This window comes from Neovison vison, chromosome 2 (genome assembly GCF_020171115.1).
Source record: "Neovison vison isolate M4711 chromosome 2, ASM_NN_V1, whole genome shotgun sequence".
Classification (NCBI taxonomy): Eukaryota; Metazoa; Chordata; class Mammalia; order Carnivora; family Mustelidae; genus Neogale; species Neogale vison.
In genome coordinates, this window is record NC_058092.1 from 83,865,944 (window position 1) to 83,889,098 (window position 23,155).

Sequence of the window (23,155 nt, forward strand, 5' to 3'; positions counted from 1 at the left end):
ATTGACAGAGGAAGAAATGATAGTCCAGGAAAGAACTTGACCACAATCACAAAAACAAACAAACAAACAAAAACCAAGAAGCCAGCATTAGAACCCGGGCCTGTTTTAATATGATGCTTTCTTTTTAAACCATGAACTAGGGCTTGATTTTCTGAAATACAAAAGAAATAACTGTATACAAAATTACTGACTTCCTAATATCAATAAATAGATATCTGTGGTGAACATTCTAAAATAAAAGTACATTGAGTTCACCTCAACCAGCATAACATTTTAATGTCAAGCAATGGAAGAAGTAATAATTATAAACCACAGGAAATATATAATCCTATTAAGAGTTATCTCAGTAGTATAATTGGCTCCAGGATATCAGTGAACATCCACACTATTGATGTTTGAGGCCAAAAAATATCTTCTGTTTTGATATAGAGGATTAAGAGCAAATGAAACTCAGAAGGTAAACATGTCACATTTGAAAATCAAAATTCTGACTACAGATAAATTTGTAATCTTAGAATGCCTTACTAATTATTTTTGAATTAAGGCAAGGTATAAATGACATAGAATTTTTCTTACAGTTTTAAGGACTGAAGGTTTCTACCACATATTTGTCATTATAGACCTAAATCTAAGAAAGAAAAACAAAAAAAACACAAAAAATGACCAATTCTATTTTTCAATATCCGCTATCACCACGCTGAAGTCTGGATTATAACAAGTATCAGATTTTCTTTGTCAGATTATTTTATAACTTTTTCAGTCTTGTTATCTTTAATTTTAGTGTTTTTAATTTTAGAACTTAAGTGTATGCTTATTAAAAATTCTCCCACAGTGGCCAGATAAGTTTACCTTACTGGAAAGTCTATTTTTTAGTTCTTGAGTTGTTCCCTGTTTGGTAAAATGCTGTATTCAAATAGTTAATGGAAGACACTCCTCAAAGATTATCCAATTATCTCAGTATTTTTTCTGTGTGCCCAGGAGAGATCTAAAAAAAAAAAAAAAGTCTATTTTTTAGTTCTTGAGTTGTTCCCTGTTTGGTAAAATGCTGTATTCAAATAGTTAATGGAAGACACTCCTCAAAGATTATCCAATTATCTCAGTATTTTTTCTGTGTGCCCAGGAGAGATCTAAAAAAAAAAAAAAAAAATCATTCTACATGTCTTTCACATTCTTATCAATTCCTTACTGCAAATGTTCAGCCTTCCAAAACTGAATTTTTCTTCCAGAATGTCAAAAAGAAGGTTACCGAATTCCAGCACATTTTTACAATTAAGCAATCGGACAAGAGTATCCGCTATGATTAAGATTAAGCAGATCCAATGTAAAAATTTCCCTAGTGAAAGATTAATCATTAGTCATTAATCTCACAGTTTTTAATTAAACTTCTAAAATTGGTCACTGAATCAGTGTGCATGTGGTAGATTTTTTTTTAATGTACTAAAATATAGATATGGCCATGCTTACATAGGTAAATGTACCTTAAAACTGCAAGGAGCTATCATTTGGAATGAAGTAACTTCCCTAATCACATAATGAGACACATTTTTACTGCCAAGATAAATTCCTTAGAAAGAGAAATACTTTAAATATGGTCCACAGAACAGAGGACAAGCAATTTTTAACAACTCAAACTCATAAAACAGGCTTAAAGTTAAATTAAAAAAAATTTAAAAGCCTTAGCAAGTCAAGATAGCATTCCCATAGATTAGTGGTGCCCAATCAATAAAAGAAAGGAGACAAGAAAAAACTGTCACTTATACACTGAATAAAAAACATTAAAATTTTAAATAAATAACTGTAACTTCTGCAAAGTTGAATCTTTATTCTCTCCTTTGGATCCACCACCCTCCCTACCCCCCGATACAAAAGCAGTTATGATAAAGGGTACTCTGAAATACCTTGCTCCTTCTCTACCAATTAATTCTTAACCCACACCTTCCCTTTTTTGAAAATGCTCCTTAAAATGAACTTTCTCCAAGTTGTTTCCTTTATTTTCCCATTTTACAAATCCACCATTTTATGAGTTTATTTTCTTAATAAACAAAAACTTCTCAATTATCTTCTCAAATGGAAGCCAGAGTATAAGTAATTCAGAAACTATTTCTATTTGACTTGAAATGCACTGTGATTCTGTACAACAGACTGAAATCCTTTTTTGATTGAGGGTAAATGTGAAATGAGTTTATACCCTTTAATACTCGCTAACTGGTAATTCAAGGAATGGACCTTGACTTGTGATTGGGAAAGCATTAGAGTGGTAGGTAGCAATTTAGTTTGGCTGTAAATATTTACCAAAATTACTGTTATTTAAAAAACTAAAGGCCTCCTGTGGCTATATACATTTTTCTTTAACTATTCTTTCATAGTCTATTCTCAATGATCCACATCAGTGGAGAGGAACAAGACGTTGAACACAGTCCATTCTTCCAGAATCATTCTTACTTGCTTTTAAATGGGGAGATATTGATATTATACTGGTTATCAATTCAAACTAAATGAAATACTATGAAGCTAATGATGAAGTCAAGGAAAGTGATCAACATTGGGTATCAATATTCTTTGAAACCTTCTAAGGAGAATTGTTATTCAAATCACCTAGACAAAATTCAGCTTTATCCAAAAACTAATTCCATAAAATACAATGACTTTTAAAGTATATAGCTACTATTAATGAACTTTAGAATGCTAATTATTCATGGTCAGTAATTTTCCCAAGGTATTTTTTCATATTCTTATTTGTTTAACATTTGTCCTTTTTCCTAACAAGATGTCAATTTGTGACATTCTTTGTCTTTTCTATTGTGATTTTATTTAACAGATTATACAAATGTGACTCAGAGAAACTAAATAACTTGCCTAGAATCACATAGCTAAAAAGAGTTAAATTAGACCTCAACCCCAGACACTTCGCTCCAGATCCTGTGGTTTCAATCACATCAATATGTCAGGGGAAAAAAATGAACAGAAAAAACAAACCAACCAACAAACAAAAAAGCAAGTACAAAAGCAAAAACCTTAATTTTTTTTTTTTTTAAGATTTTTTATCTATTCATTTGAGAGAGAAAAAAACAGGCATGTGCATAGGAGAGCAGGACAAGGGGCAGGGTCAGAGGGAGTGTGAGAAGCAGACTCCCAGCTGAGCAGGGAGCCCTGCTGGAGCCTGGATGCAGGACTAGATCCCAGGACCCCAGGATCGTGACCTGAGCCAAAGGCAGATGCTTAACCGACTGAGTCACCCAAGCAACCCCCAAACCTTCGCTTCTCATGCAGCTTCTACAATTACTACAATGACAATTTTTGGGTACATGAGTGAGGTTTTATTGTCTAATATATTACTTACTTACTAATGCATCATTGTTACGCCTATCTTCCAGCCTGAAATATTCCAGTTTTGGGATTTGGTGACGTTCTGATTTTTTTCATGTTCCCAATCCTTCAAGCCCTGATGTAATATGTAATTGAGGCTAGAAATTATGGTGTGAACACACAAAGCAACTTTGTATATCTCAGTAACTTTTTTCCTCAGAAACAAAGATATTTCTTGGCTGCTTCACTGAAACCTGAGATTTTGTAGGTAGCTTATGGGGAAAATTAAATCACTATTATAGAAGCTTGTCAACATCACCTTCTGTTCCTTTCACATTTATCAAGTGAATATGTACTTTGTTTCATACTGTTTTTTTTTTAAGATTACTCTATGTACTTGAGACTAGAGCAATGGTCACAGATCAATCTCTAGACAATGGTATTAATGAATTCATTCAAGGAAGGCAAATCCAATGTATGCATTCAAATTTAATAGAAAACTGAGCTTTCATAATTCATTCTGATTCTTCAAACAAAAATGAACTTTGGTGAATCAATAGGATCAACTGAGACCTCTATGCTTGATTGTGTTCCTTTAGGCTTAAAGTATTTTTCCTCACTGCATTATATTTTAATGATTAATTTCACGCTCTCTCATGGTACTCTAGCTCATGAGTCACGGGTATTACTTTGAGAGAAAAGGAAGGTACTATGTATAATGAAAGATATTACTGATTAAAATGTGTTGCATATATGAACTACATAAAAGCTGAAAAACTTTAGATACCACCATTCTAGATTATAAGTAATATCATACAGATTAATCCTCTAGATTAAGATTAGATTAAGATTGAGGTGAATGAGAAGGTTTGGATTTTTTAAACAGTCTTGGTTCAAACACATACAAAACTAAGCCACTCATTTAATGTTTTACTGGCATCTTTTCCTTAGAGTTATCTGGTTAAGAACTGATTTCAAAGACAACTGCAGGAGAAATACAGAGAAAGAAATCAGTTAAGCAAATTACACACCATTCTAAAAGCCAAAAGCCACCTGCCCTCTGACACTCTATTCTTTAAAATCAGTACTGTCTGAATGCTGTCAAGTTTGCTATTTAGCTAGTTTAAAAAAAAAAAAAAAGAAAAGAAAAAGAAAAAGAAAAGAAAAGAGAAAGGAAAGGAAAGGATTTGGTTAAGTCAAAGTAAGGACCAAAAAGGACCATGACATAAATCAAGTATCTTCTACCCTAAACACACTAAATAAATATTGGGTCAAATATATCTTATCCATCAATATTTTCGAAATAGTAAACTATCCACCAAAGAAACCACAAATAAATTAAACAAACAGATCACTACAATGTAATTTGACTTTTTATTAAAATGGATTTTTCCCAAACCAATGAATGCAGTGGGGAGAAAACACTACTACTCACTATCTCCCAAAGAGAACACAAAGTTACTTCAATCAATGACAGAGGGAAATGTGGCAAAAGCAGCTGTTCTGCAAACAGGTGGTTTTAAACTTTTACTTAAGCCACTGAAAAGAACTGACTAGAGAAAAATTGTGTCATTTAGAAAAAAAAGAGAAAATATACACATATACACATACACACATTTTATCAGCAAGGGGAGACTCAAAAATAAAAAGGCTTATAACATGACAAAAAAATAAGAAGCAGTTTATCTTAGCTCACAAATGCTGAGCTGGATTAGTATGTCTAAAATCGCTGTTTATAATTAAATCCTTCTCATTTCATACATAAAGATCTTAGGTTGAATTTAAAGGAAATGGTCATGTCACTCCAGGTAGGACCTTATTCACAGGAAGAAAGATGACATTTTACAAAAACAGTGCAAGAGGGAATCAAAAAACGTTGAAAAGAGAGAAAAATACAGCTCGTTTCTGTTTTTCTGACAGCACTGCATTTTTCATGTTCTCAATACTTTGTTCCGTTCCTGTGTTAAATAATTTCATAAGCAACACTGGCCAGCGGGGACTGCTAGAATAGCTGACACACAGATCTCCTTTATTTCTATGCTCCACCTTTGCCATTATTCAGGATTCATCTGTTGAGGTGGGGGCAGCAGACAGGTGCCAGGAAACGCAAGCAGGGGGTGAGGGGTGGGAGGCGAGAAAAGGTAAGTGTCGAAGGGAAATGGGAGCTCCTATCCTCCAGACTCCGCCTCACTGAACTCTTGTGCCTCTAAGTCATGCCATTCCGGGCAGGACACGACAGGTTTCCTTAATCCCCTCCAAAGTAAACCCAGGTCCCAACCCAAACGGTACCCCCTCCAGTCGCGGGACCCCTCCACTTCTCTCCCCCGCAGCCCACGCTGGGCTCTGGCTCCCTGCCCCGCCACCCGCCCCGCAGACCTCCCGCGAAGGCAAAGTTTCCCGCGTCTCCTCCTCTTTCCCGAGCGACCCCGGCGCCCTCCCCCGCACCCGCCAGCTGGGCCTCCCTCCCGCCCCACGAGACCCCGCGCGCAGTGGGTACCTCGATGTCCGCCGCGTCCTTGCTAAGCACGGGGGCCATGGCAGTGTTCACAGCCTCAAGTCTCCTAGTGACAGACCCTCCTAGCGTCCTCCGGCTCTAGTCAGAGAGCGAAGTGACCGCCAGCCGTAGCGACAGAGTAAATAGGAAGCAGAGGGTCGGCGGCGAGGGGGCGGGGCGGGCGTCGGGAGGCCCCACCCCCGGGGCGGGGCTGCGGGCTCGGCCCCGCGCCTCTCGGCGCTCCGCACTGCCCCGCGGAGCCACGGGGAAAGGAGCCCGGCCCATCCCCCAAGCTGGAGGCTTGTTTTTCTTCCACCCGCGGCTGGAAGGGAAGGAGGGAGCGCGTGCTCCCGGGACTGACCTATGCTCTCTAAACTGTTAAAGCCTGAGCTTGATAGGCGGGGGCCAGATGGGAGAGACCCACAGGACGAAAGGTAAAAGCAGTTGGTGCTCTAAGTAACAAATCGCTCCTTTTCTTTCCTTCCGCACGAACCCCGCGAGGTGCAGAAACATTGGCTTATGGGCCGCTGTATCTTCTGGAACTCATCAGGGATGAGGTAGTAAACAAACGTTCCTCCATTCATCCAGCAAATAGGCAGGAGAAGGCAAGGGCGTGGGTCTAATGAGAGTGGCCAAAGCCCGGGGCGTGAGAGCGGGGGCAGGGTTACAGAGGGGCTGAGGGAGGGAGGCTAGCAAAATTTCTACAGCCAGAAGTGGCAAGTAGTAAGCGATGTAGGTGGTACAGAATCAAGGTTGTATTTTTGCAGGACAATCCTTTCTAAGGGCTATTCTTTTGAAGAGTGCTTTATGTTTTGTTGCAGAGCTTGCTGTGGAGAGGGGAGTGATTCTCGTTTAGGGACGTTCTCAATCCAAAAAAATATTCATCTTTGAGTATATGTTTTCAGACTTCCTTCAGTTCTCCTGGTGAGATAGATAAATCGTACCCTCTTCTCCCAAACACTACCTGCTTACTTCTAGTGAGGCTTTTATCAGACTTCTTAATCCTCTTGGCTAATTGCAAGAACCTTGGATTTAGGTATTTCCTTCATATCGTATTCTTTCATTAGTTTGTTCATCATTTCATTCAACAAATATTTATTGAACATTTTCAGTGTACCCAATACCGCCTTAGATACTCTGGATATAATCTGTCTTCAGGAAATACATCACTCTCATGGAAAGTATACTCGGAGTAAACAAGTAAGCAAAATAGTAAGAAACAGTGTTGCCTGCTTGGAAGATAAAAGAGGAAAGGGACAGAATAGCTAGGGTGTGGGTGCGCACCACCTTGAGTGGTTTGGGAAGACTTCTTTAAATGAACCATTAGATTACCTTGCAGAACCTGGAATTTACTAGATAAAGAATGGGTGCATTTTCTTAAATCAAATAGTATTACTAAAAAAAAAAAAAAAAAAAAACTATAGAAGCCTTAGAATCATGTTTTCTCCCACATTTTATCCAACCCCAAGCTCTTAAGGTTCAGCCTCCTAAGGAATATTTGTTCATCTCTCCATCTTCAACACATCCACCAAGGCCCAAGCTATTGGTATTCCAGCTTCTAGTCTTTTCCTTCTCCACTCAAGACTGAGTTTTTAAAAGTATTAATTGACTTGTATTGTACACACACACACACACACACGGACTGTTTAAATCTATCAGTGGTTTGCACTGCAGTCAGAAGAAAACACAGACTCCTAAGTGACCTCTTTTTTTTTTTTTTTTAAAGATTTTATTTATTTATTTTGACACAGAGAGATCACAAGTAGGCAGAGAGGCAGGGAGAGAGAGAGAGGAGGAAGCAGGCTCCCTGCTGACGCGGGACTTGATCCCAGGACCCTGAGATCATGACCTGAGCCGAAGGCAGCTGCTTAACCCACTGAGCCACCCAGGCACCCCCTAAGTGATCTCTTAATAACCTCCCTACCCTTCTCCAGCCTTGCCTACGGCCATTCTTTCCATGACTCAGTAAGTTCCACCACAAAGTAACCTTCCCTTCTTCCAACCATTTCTCTTCCCTTTGCACATGTCCTCCACTTGGAGGATTCTTTCCATTCTATTCATCCTTTAGGTCTCAAAGAAGGCTTCCCTGACCCATCCAATCAACAAGATTAGACTCACCCTTTCTCTGTTGTTCTCTTTTTTTTAACACCTGTGGGTTTTTTTGTCATAGCCCTATCAAATATTATTTGCATATTTATTTCAGTGTGACTTCTTTAATAACTCTCTTCCATGTAGAATGTAAGCTCCAGGAAGAGAGGCTCATGTCTGACTTGGTTGTCTACCAGATAATCAGCTCCCAGCCCAGGACTACAGCATAAGAGACCAAGAACACTTGCTGATTGAATGAACACAATAGATCCTGAAAGTGGTTTATGCATTAAGCAGTTCATTTCAGAAGCTTTAGTTTCACCTTACCATGTATTTTTCTCAACATCCCACTTATTCCTGAAAAGTAAATCACAATATCTATCAAAGAATTTATACTTAAAATGTGTCACACTAACTACTTTCCTTTCCATGAAGTAATGTTCCAAAGTAAAATGTTCCTGCCTCTTCCCTCAGCTATACCTTACCTACCTCCAAAGCCATCTATATCCTTTATATGTAATATATATGAGCTATTGTATTATATAATGTATTATATAATATATATAATACATATATAGCTCATATTATATATACTTTGTATATTTATATAAATATATAATATATATTATATATACTTTAAAGTATTATTAAACATATATAATACATATATAGCTCATATATAATATGTGGTTTGGGAAGACTTCTTTAAATGAAGTCTTTTGAATGAATATAATATGAGCTATATATGTATTATATATGTTTAATAATACTTTAAAGTGGTATATAATAGTACTTATCATATACACACATATATATGTGCATACATACACATATATGGAGGAGAGAAAAAGGGTATATGCGCATATACCTACATAACATAAATATGTGAACGATGTATTTAATTATAATGTACATGGTTCCTTCTTCAATTTAACCAGAGAGCTTCAATAGTCAAATTTCTAACCACCAGAGATAGAGACTTAGATGCTCTTTTAGACTGCACTCTACTACAAATCTTATCAGTTAGCAATCCATATTTTAGTTTTATATGGATACAAGTGTCCACATTATCCTTAAGAGTTAGATACTGTATTTCCATATTCGCCTTTTGTGATGATTATTCTCCTAAACCACCATAGGATAAGTTCAAAATATGCTGTCTTTCTAGGGTAAGAGCTTCTTCAGTGCACTCAATAATCAAATATAAAATTCAAATGCTATTTTACAATCCCCCCTGACCTCACCAAAGAGATGTACATGGTACTAAGATATGTAATTCAAGGATTTAATCACGTTGCTCACATGCCACACCTATATTCTGTGATCAGTGATTGAATCTAATAATACTTTAAATCCATTGAAATTCCACATTAAACAGTTGTACCTGTAAGTAATCCAAGCTGTTTAAAGCTTACTGCAAATGCATTCACACCACACTTTTTAAAAAGTTGTAAATTATGATGGCATTTGTCAAGCTGTCCCTCCATCTGGAAGCACAGTCAAATATCAGGTGTTACACATTAATTTTTTTGTAGACTTTGGAGAGACAGCTCATCTAATAGTGTACAAATTCACCAAAATGCATTTCAGCCTAATAGTTTACATTACACGAATGAATATTATTATGATGATTATTATTACCATAATCAGAATGAAAGCTTATGAATCATCTTTCATATCTGAAAAGTTATACAATACCACAAATTTAGAAACACAATAAAAATGCAGATTTCCATATGTTTTATTTTTTCCCCTGTAGTCTAACATTAAGCAGTTTTTTTTTTTTCCCAGACACTCCACGGAGGGTGTTTTCCCCCCAAAAAGTGAGACTTTAATCGTGAGACTTATCTTACCTATCTGATTTTTTTTAAAGATTTTATTTATTTATTTGCCAGAGAGAGAAAGAGAGAGAGAGAGAGAGCGTGCACAGGCAAGCAGAGTGGCAGCAGAGGCAGAGGGAGAAGCAGGCTCCCCTCTGAGCAAGGAGCCCGATGTGGGACTCGATCCCAGGATGCTGCCGCTTAACCAACTGAGCCACCCAGGCGTCCCCCTATCTGATTTTTTTAAGGCCAGATTAACTCCTATCCAAACTGACCAAGATAATGATTAAAAATCAGCTGGGTCAAAAATCTCTAGTATTCCTACTCAAAGAGACCATAATGTATGTATATGTTAGTTCATATTATATGGAATAAACTTGGTATAATTTATTCAACTAGATATACCATGTATCCTTTATAACCATACACACATAATACACATGGGTGCTACATATATGCATATCGATCAAAATGCCATAAAAAAGCACAGCTAACACAGAAACTACAAATCCCTGTCAGAAGTTTATTCAATGATTGTTTATTGAGTGCTGTTTCAGGCACTGTGATAGGCATGAGTGATACCTCACTATATATTACAGACATTGCCCTTGTTATTACAAAATTTAAGCCACTAGTTCAAAACACATACTGTCATATAGTGATTTTTGAGTAAGTGGTCTAACCAAATGGGGTTATTATAAGAATTAAATGTTAAATGTATGTGATTATATTTTGTAAAATGCCATGGAATGTTAGTTAAATATTAAAAATTTAAAGATATATTCTCATATTCTAGAAAAGCATCATTGGCTCATGATTCACCATGCATGACTTTGGGTAAAATGCAGTGTGAATAGGAGGTTGATAGAGTTATCTGACTTAAAGTAGGGAAAAAATATCCTCTAGAATGAATATTACCTTATTACCTTGAAGACTTTTCTTTGGACTTTTCTCTCAACATCAAAAGTTACCATAATTCTAGCAACTGTCATTTAAAGCCATCAGTTTGTTTTCTTGCTGGAATTTTATTCTTTTGTAATTTCGAGCACATCTGTATTTGGGATTGAGATAGAACCTTGATATAAATTATTCACAGTTATTCCTTTTGGTCATCTATATTGGATGCCAGTGCTGTGCCTCACATATCCCCATCCTTCTGCCCAATCCACTCAGAGCTGAGATACAAATTCCCACAACTGCTGGGGGTGTTGGTGGTTGATAACTCTCTGTTAGGTCCCTCTTTGGAAAATGCCTCTGGCTAAAGAGACATTCACCTAAGGATCATGTCTCTGCCCAGGGTAGCAGGTATCCAATGATACCAGTGGATTATCCAATAATCCACTGATGCAGGGCTATAAATGCTTGGCACTTGCCTCTATTCAAGACATCTTTGAGGGGTCATCTCAACTTTAGAGGTCCCTTGAGGGATCATCTGAGACTTTTGTTGAAATTGCAATAGAGTTCAGCTTCTCCTTCTATCCATCCTGCTTCATTTCCCACCTCCAGAAGTCCTCCTTGAGACAGCCCTTCCCAAGAAACTTCCTGCATGTACATTTCTTTCTCATAGTCCACTACTTAAGGGACCTAAGCTGCATTTTCACCACTGTATATGGTTTAACTGATAGAATATATCTCAGGTAAAATGTACTTAATTATCCACATGTCTGAATATAGAAAAATTGACTCCCATAATAAAGTCTTATTTATTTCAGTGTGCTGACATATTTCTGTATTTGTTCATCCATTTATTAATATCACAAACAACTGTGTGCCCAATATGCACTAGTTACAATAACAAAAACTAAAGATACCATGGTGAGCAAAATATAAGTGAACTCTGTGCTCATGCAGCTTGCAGATGATTTAGATGAGGTGAACATTTGTCAAGTAATCACACAGTAATATAATATTTACTGTGTATAACAGTATCAACATAAAAGAGAGGACTGTTATAGCAGAGGGACCTGGGAAATCAGTGAAGGACTTCTTAAGTAATTGCCCTTGCTGCTAAGATCTGAGAGACAAAGTTAAGACAAAAAGGAAGAGATCAAAAGCATTCCAGGCAAGAAAGTCACCTGTGCAAAGGCTCCAAGGCTGAGGTGTCCTGGTAGAAGGAAAAAGAGGTTCTGATAGGTGGAGTGGAGACAGGTATGGGGAGAATGACCCAGAGTGTTGCCATGTGGTATTTTAGCCTTAGTTCAGGATTTTGAACTTTATCCTAGAAGAAGTGGGAAACCATGGATTTTTTTTTTTTTAAGCCGAGGAATGACATGATCAAATACGTATTTTTGAAGTATCACTCTGATTGTAACGTTTGTATAATGCATATTCATATATTCACATGGGTGAGTGTTTTAAAATCAACCAAGCTAGTGATTTCTGGGGATAGGATCAGTTACTTCTTCCATATGCCTACCAGGGTGGTAATCATTGTCACTGGAAACCAAAATAGTGAATTTTCTACCATATATTAATGCCATTGTTATTTAGTATTTTGTTATACTTACGAAGCAGAGCCCTGTGTTTTTAATCAGTCTGGAAAGAAAAACCTGCACCCCAGAAGGATTTCTGTCTCGATCAGCGTCTCTATTTCTGTTTTCCAACATAAAACTATGATGATCCATTTTTAATCATCTGAATAATGAATGGCATGCTGTTCTTGTTCTGTAGTTTGTTTCTATGATTGCCACCTTCCCTAGACTGTAAGGCTCTTGGTGGTTTGAGTATGCCTTACCCTTTTATCCTACATGCTAGAATGGATTCCCTTTTAGAATACAAGTGGTTGATTAAAAAAAAAAAAAAACAATTTAATGACATGATTTCTCACCTATTAGGCTGGCAAAAAATATTTTAAGGAGTGATTAAGTTGTAAGAAAATTAATGGGTACGTAAGATTCTATAATGAGCAAAAACTTGATACAATATATAGGTAGAGCAGTTTAGCAATATATAGCCAAACATTTAAACATGTGCATTTTCTTTGACCCAACAACTTTATTTCTGATATTGTCATCTTAAGAGAGAACGATTATGCTGTATGCAAAATTAACCTAAAAGTATGGCTCAATCCAAAGTTCTTTATGCAAAAATAAAAAATGTAACAACATAAATGTCCTATAAAAGATAACTGATTAATAACTATTGAATTCATACAATTCAATTGTATCAATCGAGGGGGAATATTAACATCAGGGGATGATACTGATAGTATATCCAAGAGCATATGAGATTATAGGGTCTAATTATATATGGACAAGTCACAATCATGTTTCAGTTAATTATAGGAAAACGTAAAAATTACTTTTAAAACTCCATTGTATTATAAGCAAATACAGAAACACATTTACCTTTTATAAATTTAAATGTGTATATATGCATGTAAGGCCTTTATTATTTGTACTATGGTGCTTGGCCCATGTCAGGCACTCTGTAGTTTACATATGAAGTATTTTATATGAAAATATACCAAAATTATCTATAATGTTCTACAGTCCATTAAAGGAAAATTATTACTAATGTCATCACATTACCGGTTTGAAAGTCTTTAAGCATTATTGAAACTGGTAAATAGAAATATTAATATTCTCATAGTCCTAGGTAAAATTTTTTAAGGTACAGAAGCGGGCAAATAGTGAGAACTACTTAAGCTTTATCTCACTAGACAAAATAATCTGAGTGTTTGAAGAATGTCTCTCACAAAATAATCATTTGAATGTATTGATTTATTTACCCTGTAAAACAGTAAGCCTGTCTGTCTTGCTCCAAACTTACCAAGGCTTCCCACTTCACTCAATAAAAAAAATTCTACTTAGTGGCCTACGGGCATCAATAATGTAGCTGCTTGTTTTCTCTCCTTCTAATTCGTGGTGTCTCTGTTTTCTCCAACTCCATCCACACAGGCTTTTCCACTTCTTGTTCCCTCTGCCTGCGATATTCTACAGATATTTTGATGGCTAGCTTCTCATCAGGTTCAAGCACTGACATAAAGTTGACCTCTTTGGTAAGTTCTTCTGTGACCACCAAGTTTAAATGCACTGTCACGTGCATTTCTCACATTCACTATTTCCACCTTCCTGCTTTATTTTTCTTTACAGCACTTAATATAAACCAACATTCTGTTTGTTTTAATTATGTATTTGTTCATTGCCTACATTTTCCTATGGAAATCTATTTTTTAAAATGTTAATTCTATTAGGTTGTTTTATTCACTGTTGGATTCCCAGTCGGGACCAGTGCTTGGCACACTGTATATGCTCAACAAGTATTTTGGATGAATGCATGGAACAGCTAGTAGGTTATAGTACCCTTACCATTTTTTCATACATCTATATTAGCATTTAATATTGAATATTATACATTTATGTGTCTTTCTCCCCATCAGAAAGAATTATTCAAGGGCAAAGACGATGTCTTATTAATCTTTGAACCCTTCAGCTTATATAATATCTGGAAATAAGTAAGTGTGCTCTAATATATGTTGATCGAATGAACAAGTGAACTAAAAAAATCAGTCTGCTTGTGTACTTACCCAGTGGTACTTGCTCTAGTGCATCTTTTGATGTTTAAAAATTGAAATTTATCATGTATGCCAATCAGAGAAACTCTAAGCTAGAGACTTACTCTGCAGCATATTTTCTGCTCTTATTCTTGTCTTGGAAGCTCACTTAGCAATATAGGATAAGTATAATCATCCATCTAAAGTACTTAGAATATTTTCAATAAATTTGAAAATATTTTACATTTCCTTATTTCATGTCTTAAACATAGAGTCTTATTAATTTTATTTTTTCAAGAATTCTGAGCATTATCTTCTCCATCTATTGAAAATGTTATCATATCTTTATAAAAAAAAGATTTTATATATTTATTTTGAGAGAGAAAGAGAAAGAGAGGAAACCTGCATGAGCATAATCTGGGGGAGGGGTAGTAGGAGAGGGAGGGGCAAAGGAAGAGAGAGAAGCAGACTCCCTACTGAGCAGGGAGCCCAATGTGGGGCTGGCTCCCAGGACCTCAGGGTCATGACCTGAGCCCCAGGCAGACACTTAACTAACTGGAGCCACCGAAGTGCCCTTATCATGTCTTTTTTTAAATATTTGCATCCGATTTACAGAGTGCAAGAGAATGCATTTTTGGTAGTTTGTATCTTAGGCAGAATAACCATTTAACATTCTTTTAGAAGGATTAATACGTTACATGTCTGTGCCATTGGATGTGATGTGTGTCTGTGTGTATGTATATCCATATATTACCACCCAGTATACTTTTTCAATAAGTTACTCAATTTATTGTCATCACTGAACTCATACATTTCAAGAATCTTGTTTTAGGCTTCAGTTGAAAGAACTGCCATTAGTTTTTTTCTTCTTTTCCTTTTTTTGGAAGGTGGGGTAGGGTGCAAGAAGGGGGGATGCTGATTAGTATGACTCTTCCAAGTAGCACAAATACATTTCACAATGTGATCTTTGATAAATGTCCAAATGGATTTTAAAACTAAATTGAACTGCTTTTTATTGAGCCCCATAATTTATTCCAGCCATCTGTGTCACACACACAAAAGTTTGTTTCTTAAGGGCTTTATGATATTTTTTGTCCCCATCAGCACCACCTTTAGGATATAACAACATTAGCATATTTCAGGATTGATTTTGGTCCCCTAAAGAATATAATACATCTTTCAGTCAATAAACATTTTTCAACACAACTATTTGCAATTTGTAGATTAAAAAATATGGAACCGAAAGCATTCTTTTGGCATCATACTTTCTATTTAAAGGCCACCAAATGTTTCTTTCTGAGAGATTGTATTGAGCAGTTAGGATCTTGGCATCCACTATTGTTTTAGGGAAAGATTTTCCTGGCCCACACTTGTTGTTGCCGGATAATGAATGACTAGAGTATATGGACAGAGCCACCTTCCCATCTGTACTAGCCTTAACTATCATTGATTGCTGTATTACGTACTCTGTTGAACCATGCATGCTTAATCATTAATTTTACTTAGAGCTAATAAAATACCTCTCTTTATTGATCATCAATTGTATGCCTAGGACATTACACCTATTTCTGACTTAATCATCATCATAATCTGAATTTAAACGTGGAGAAACTAGTGCTTATGAATTTGCTGGAATTTGTGATAACTGATTTTTTGAAGGAATTATTAATACAATACTAGAAATTAGTGGATTTTGTTTGTTTTGAATGCATTGTTGTTTAAAGTGCAATTTTGGTTTTATTCATAGAGAATGATAGTTTTTTTTTAAAGATTTTATTTATTTGACAGAGAGAGAGTGCACAAACAGGCAGAGCAGCAGGCAGTGGGAGGAGGAGAAGCAGGCTCTCAGCCAAGCAGAAAGCCCGACAAGGGGCTCCATCCCAGGACCCTGGGATCATGACCTGAGTCAAAGGCAGATGCTTAACCAACTGAGCCACCCAGGCATCCCTATACTAACTTTTTTTTTTTTTTAAAGATTTTATTTATTTATCAGAGAGAGAGAGGGGGAGAGAGCGAGCACAGGCAGACAGAATGGCAGAGAGAGGCAGAGGGAGAAGCAGGCTCCCTGCTGAGCAAGGAGCCTGATGTGGGACTCGATCCCAGGACGCTGGGATCATGACCTGAGCCGAAGGCAGCTGCTTAACCAACTGAGCCACCCAGGTGTCCCCCCTATACTAACTTTTAAAGTTCCTATGGGCGTAGTAAGATTAACTGTATATTTTCATAACGTTTCTAGGTAGCTGATCCTGCTCAGGACTCTTTCACTCAGTATACCTTCCATCTTGAATTGGAGTAATAGTGCCTATGTTCCCCTGCAGAGTCTTTCTGTCTGTCTGCCTTTGCTTTTCTCTCTCTCTCTCTCTCTCTATCATATTCTATTCTATTCTGTTCTATTTTATTCTGTCTCTGACCCATAATAATCCTGATGTTTGGGAAATCATATCATTTATATCGTGGCTTTTCTGTGCTACAGTATGAAACATTTCATATATATGAGTACATATAAGTAACATATATGACTATACCAATTACATATATATATATATATTTATGGTTGATACATATAGTAAATCCATGCCTAGATTATGAGCTGTATTAAAGACTTTCATGCAAATATAATGATTAAATACTATTCCATCTTTCTCCCATCATTTGAACTAAGCTAAATTGCTAAACATATAACGTGAATTTCTAAACAACTCATGATGCATCGATAGAAGTAGTAATTCATATTTTTAAATAGGTTGTTATCAAAATAAGAAAAATGTGCCTAAAGTGATAAAAATAGAGAAAGATGAGAGAATTTGATATCATTTAACATGGAGAAGATAAAGCTAGTTTGAATAATTTTTCATATTTAAATAAGTTTTTAAATAGAAATAGTAAGCAGTTGTTTTCTATTTTGGCATCAGATCAGGAAATGGGCTTAATAAATCATGAGATAGTTTAATTAGATAAAAGAAAACAACCTCTATGTCAAAGTAATAAAATAGAGCATGGACTACTAAGGGAAATATTAAGTATTTATATCTGGAAATCTACAAAAAGAGCATAAACAACCGTGTATCCCTGCCTAAGAAAGGCAAGCTGCTGGACAATATGATCTCAATAGTCTTTTCTAATTTTTTTATTTTATAGATATCACTCTTTCTTTACTTTTCTTCCAGCTTCTCTGCTATTTACAACAATACATTAAACAGTAACAATTCCTGGCTTTTTTTTTTTTTTTTTAGGACTTCATTTACTTATTTGACAGAGATCACAGGTAGGCAGAGAGGCAGGCAGAGAGGGGGGAAAGGAAGCAAGCTCCCCGCCCCCACGGAGTGCGGAGCCCGATGCGGGGCTCCATCCTAGGACCCTGGGATCATGACCTGAACTGAAGGCAGAGGCTTTAACCCACTGAGCCACCCAGGTGCCCCTGGCTTTTCTTTTTAAACACCTCTGTTTATAAGATCATTAACTGTAGTTTCTCTTTTCATTCTGTTGTCAAGAAGTGGAAACAGTGATACATCAGCCAGTTTTCAGGAAGAATGCAGATTCCAAGGTAGATCACACTTATAATGTATCCCTTAACATACAGATAGCAAGTAGATGGCTGGTTAAAACCATCTTTAAATCATAATATTCTGAACGTCACTATGTCTTCAATTTCATCTCCTCCCTTTCTTCTCCATTTCATGTCACTTTAGCCACTCAGTTCTTAACCATTTGTCCAATATACCAAATTCTCAGCTCTTTCTATTCTTTGTCCTTGGATTAACACCAGCATGATACAGACCAGGTGACCATTCAACAATGTTGGATCAGGAAATTCTGCACATAGGGAACAGCAAATGGAAAGCTCTAAATTCTCTTGTTCCATCATTTTCTCCTGAACATGCATAGACACACGTACATGTCATCTTCTTTCTCTTTCTCCTAAATATTTTCCTCTGCTGCATACACACTGGCATTATATCTGTATTTGTATATTTGTTTATTGTCTCCTTCCAGATCATAAGTACTGTGATCAAGGACTGTTAACTTTTTTATTCTCTACTGTATTGCCTGTACCTAGAATAGTGTCTGGCACCTGATAGACATTTAATAAATCAACCTTTCACTTCACTTTCAGTTTAAAATCCACATTATTTCTGCAATGCCAAAATATGATGAAAAAAACATATTGTTTATAGCTGTGACTAGAGCCAAAGTCAGTGTATTTGTGACTGAATATTATGCTTTCCGTCCATATAGTTTGTCATCATGGAAAGAGTATTGTAGTCTGAAGGTGAAGTGGAAAGTACAATTTGCAGAAATCATATCATTTATTCTTTCTAAAATGAATCAAGGCTTATTGTCTTTGGATAAAAATATATTATAAAAAAAACTTAGAGTGAACCTCTTTTCTTCATATAAGAAAACACTTGCTGTTTAAAAAATGTGATTCTCTCTCTGATGTGAGAAGAATTTATTCCATTCCCTATCTGAGAATTTCATTGCCATTTGCATGTTGCCTGGAATACAAATTGTACTTAGTAATCAATCAGTGTTTAATTGCCGCTCAAGTAAACCCTTGTAATCAGACTTGCTGTAAAAATGTTAAGGTGTGCAAAAAGCATAAGGTGGCATTTTCCCCTCCTTCTTATTATGCCTGTGTAACTTCCATTAATACTAATAGGAGGCACAGCTGGTCGTCAACAGGAGATTACAGGTTGCTGCTTAAATCGTATTTTATTTTTATACCTTGGCAAGATTTATGTATTGAAATCAGGTGGCCAGATTTTTGCTGTTGTTAAGAAAGCTTTTACTCTGAAAGAATGAGATTGGGGGAGGGAAAATGAGTTTCAAATTTTTTATTTTAGGAATATAAAGACTCGAAATCCAAGCAGCAGCTTGTCCTTATACAGCAAGTCTGTCTTATTCTTTAGCACCAGCTGGAGTCCCATTTCTAATTTGCTGTGAAGAATTAAGTGATTTGAGACCCATACCCTGGAGTATTTGACCTCCAATGTCAACCAGCTAGCTTGCAATTCCCTTGCCTGAAAAGTTTCCCCAGAATTGATTTGAACTAACATCAGTTAAAATACTCTGCAATTTAGTAGTAAATATCACTGCAAATCTGAGTACGAGTTTATAGCCATGAAAATAAACACACTGTAGAATATTAAGGAAAAGAGTTTAGGAAACATGAAAAGCCTTGGTGATCAGAAATGTGGTAATAGAACCTTTCACCCCAAGGTCATTCGTTTGAGTCTGGCACAGTTGGGTGGCTTACCGGCTGAAGACGGTTGTTTGTAGCATATGCGTGCTATGCCAGTGCTCTCAAACTCATTTCTTTGTGGTCAGGTCCATTTGTCATAAAATAGCTATTCCTGTCTTTCTCAAATGCCCTGGTATTGACAACCCTAAAGGAGAACCGAAGGACTAATAGGGACAGGGTTAGGGCAAAATCCTCATTACCCCAAAAGCAAATCAGTCTGCTTTTACCTCAATCTTCCTTTTCTCATGCTGTGGCTCCCATATGGATTGTTGCCCATTTTTCTCTATGCCAAATCTAGCCTTTCAAGTCATTCGACTCATTCCTTCTCCCTCTCCATGTTACTTCTCTCAGTAATCCCTGTGATTAGTACCTTTTTCTCATCCCTGACCTTGCTTGGTATCCAGTTACCTGATAGTAAATGGATTACCAGTGTGAGTAACACTATTCTAGATAGGAGAATAAATGTCCCCATTCCTCTAACTCTTGTTAAACTCCTCTATTCTCAGTCTCTCTTCATTTTCTCCTTCCCCAGTTTCCACTATAGTTAATTAACCATATCCCATGGAGTCATATTCTGCTTCTTACTCCAAAATCTCACCTGGCTTCTTACCCTAAAAACACTTCCCTTGACAACTTTTTTTTTCTGTCCTTAATTTGCCATTGCCTACCATGATTTGCTGTACTATCTATCCTAAACCATGAAGGGTACAACAAAGCCTAAATAAAACCAGAGAAATCGACATTCATTTGATATGATAAAGTAGATCAAAGAGGAAGTGGATAAAAAGTGTGAAGAAGAAGGTAAGATCAAAAGGTACATTCTGAGAATTCCTAGTTGGAAAACTAGATAGCGACTGATTACCTTTCATAGTCTTTTTTCCCATATTTATTAGTTCCATGTGTTTGCTGGGGTACTTAGTACATTTAATACTGTTTATCAAGTATATTATGAATTAATTTAGCCTTATGACTTTGCTCAGTTCCCCAAATCTTGAATATGTATGTTTTTTTCCATGAGTAACACTACAGGGTAGGACTGAGTAATAAAGAGCTACCGTTTATTGAGAGATGACTTTATGCCAGGTACTGCATTTACTATATGTGTGTGTATATATATATATATATATCCATATATAGTAGAATGAAGAAGGAGAGTTGTATTTCTGTGCCATTGTATATCAATTCTTGCTTATCTAAGTCTTCATCACCAGGTAAGATTTTGTTGAGTATAATAATCCATTAACTCATTATTTTTTTATCTTTAAAAACATATAACATATTACTGACCACTGAATAAATACTCAACAAGTACTTGAAGCTTCAGATTGATATTTTAATAATGAGAAGTTAAAGAAATTCAGAGATTTGTGCCCCAGCAAATCTCAGTTTCAATTTGAAAGAAAAAAAATATATGTCCTACTTCCTATTACAGTAGCCAATACTATATATAATATATATCTCAGTTTTCTTAAGTTTTGAGGGATATATGATCATTTTTTACTCACATTTTATTTTTTTCTGAATCTGTGATAAGAAAATTATAGAACAAAATGTAAAGGAGGAAATATAAAATACTCATAATTCTGCCATCAGTGCTTTAATCTATGTGAATTCACACAATTGATATTATTTTAATAACCTGAATTTGTACTCTGGCTTTATTTTACATAACACAAAATATGATATTTAATAGATTCATGTTATTCTAAATGTGGGGTATTCAATAATATATTGGTAAGTATAGGTTAGGCTCTGCTACAATAACAAATTACTCCAGAAATTTCAGAAATATAAATCTTTACTCATACTACATACCGTATTTGGGTTGACAGGGAGCCTCTCTGCTCCATATAGTAACTAGGACCTAGATTCCAGAAATTCCACTTTCTTTTGATAGCACCTTCTGGAGCGTGTGACCTCCTCAGTTACTTCATCAAATTTGAAAGGTACAGGGAAAAAAAAAAAAAATGAAAGGTACAGGGAGTTTTCATCTGAGCAGTTAACCACTTAAACTAGAAATGACACATATCATTTTCACTCATAGCCCAATGGCCAGAAAAAGTTACATCACCCTGCCTAATTGCAAAGGGGATAAGGACTGTAAGGAAACACATGGAATATTTTATATAACTAGTCTTTCTCAATTTCTTCCTTTAATATAACTCTTCTCACTTTATATTTACAGTGACTTCTCAAAGTTATGGTTATTAAGAAAGGCATCCTTTCGGGAAGCTGGGTGGCTCAGTTGGTTGGACAACTGCCTTTGGCTCAGGTCATGATCCTGGAGTCCCGGGATTGAGTCCCTCATCGGGCTTCCAGCTCCATGGGGAGTCTGCTTCTCCCTCTGTTTCTGTCTCTAATGCTCTCTCTCACTGTCGTGTCTCTCTCTCAAATAAATAAATAAAACCTTAAAAAAAAAAAAAAAGAAAAGAAAAGAAAGAAAGAAAGGCATCCTTTCCTTTTTTCAAGTGTTGATAAAAATGTAGTAGTTATTAACCAGACTTTAGACTCAGTTACATTCACCAGAAATATCACTTAATTCTCTAATTAGAACTTAATTTTTATTTTGAATCCTTAACTGGCCAAATGGAAAAATAAAAATATCAGCCAGTATAAAGCTGCTTCTCCCTCTCTCCCAGAGTTGCTTCTAAATTCTAGGGAGTTGATAAAGTGCCAAAGTCTCAGTACGAGGGTGTAGAAACCTGCTCTTCAGTCATTTTCACTTTTCTGTGTGAAGAACAATGACATGGCCATCATCTGTTTTGTTCTTGGTCCACACATGTAAGTACAGATTGCTTCTCTTTCCTGAAGACAAGCCTTCCAGAGCATCCTGCTCTCTCTTCCCTGGGGCACAGGGAACACATTATTCTGCAACTCTGGCCACACTAGAAATTTGTTAGAGCTGGGATGAGGGTTAGGAGTTATGAAACATGTAGGGATCAGGTTCTTTTCCCAGAAACCTGGCAGTGACTAATTTTTATCCTTGATAGGAAGATGAGCAATATAGAAATTGATGGATCACATTTTATCCCAAATCTTAAGATATAGCATAACCTTGTTCTTGGATATCAGCTTTGGAATGAAAAAGCTAAAATGTAACTCTTTTTACTCATGTTCTGTTTAGTAACCCTTATCTGAGGCTATAATCACACCAAACGAATAGAGGGAAGGCAAAAAAAAAAAAAAAAAAAAAAAAGGAGGGCAAGAGAAGAAGAGAAGAAAAATACTTACCAGTTTATCAAAATATTATTCTATAACCTGCTGGCTAAGTCCTCATGACTGGTTACTTCTGTGTAAGGTAGTCACATTCAGCACCATGCAACTATGTTATCTTATAATACCTGACTGTCCATGTTTAGTTGGGATCATGGAGCCAAAATTCTCCTGTAATAATATGTGATCCAATCATATTCTCAACCTTAGAATTTTACTTAGAGGCTCCGATGTTCCAAATAAAATTTAATTGTGTATTTTTAGAAATGGTGGTGGTGGGACAAGGGGTTGTTGTTATTTGTTCATTTGTCAGTTGGTTATAGCTTTTATCTGTCACTGGGTAAAGGTGACTTATTAGCCGTAAATATCATTTCCTCCTTCCCTTCATCTGGTTCCTGGAAGCCCCATCAGTGTGTTTCTAAAGAGCTATTTTCCAGGCTTCCTATATCTTTACATGGTGGAGAGACAAAGAGATTGAGAGACTATGAGAGAGAAAG

At 36.3% G+C, this 23,155-nt stretch overlaps 1 protein-coding gene across 1 annotated transcript in view; it reads right to left on the reverse strand.

Annotated features, from left to right (window-relative positions):
- Nucleotides 1–5,948, reverse strand: part of DPYD (dihydropyrimidine dehydrogenase) — an 841,951-nt gene extending 836,003 nt beyond the window's left edge. The window contains exon 1 of the mRNA XM_044238740.1: nucleotides 5,804–5,948. Coding sequence (XP_044094675.1) covers nucleotides 5,804–5,842 — 39 coding nt within the window. The 5' untranslated portion in view covers nucleotides 5,843–5,948. The remainder of the gene's footprint in view (nucleotides 1–5,803) is intronic.
- Nucleotides 5,949–23,155: the final 17,207 nt, after the last annotated feature.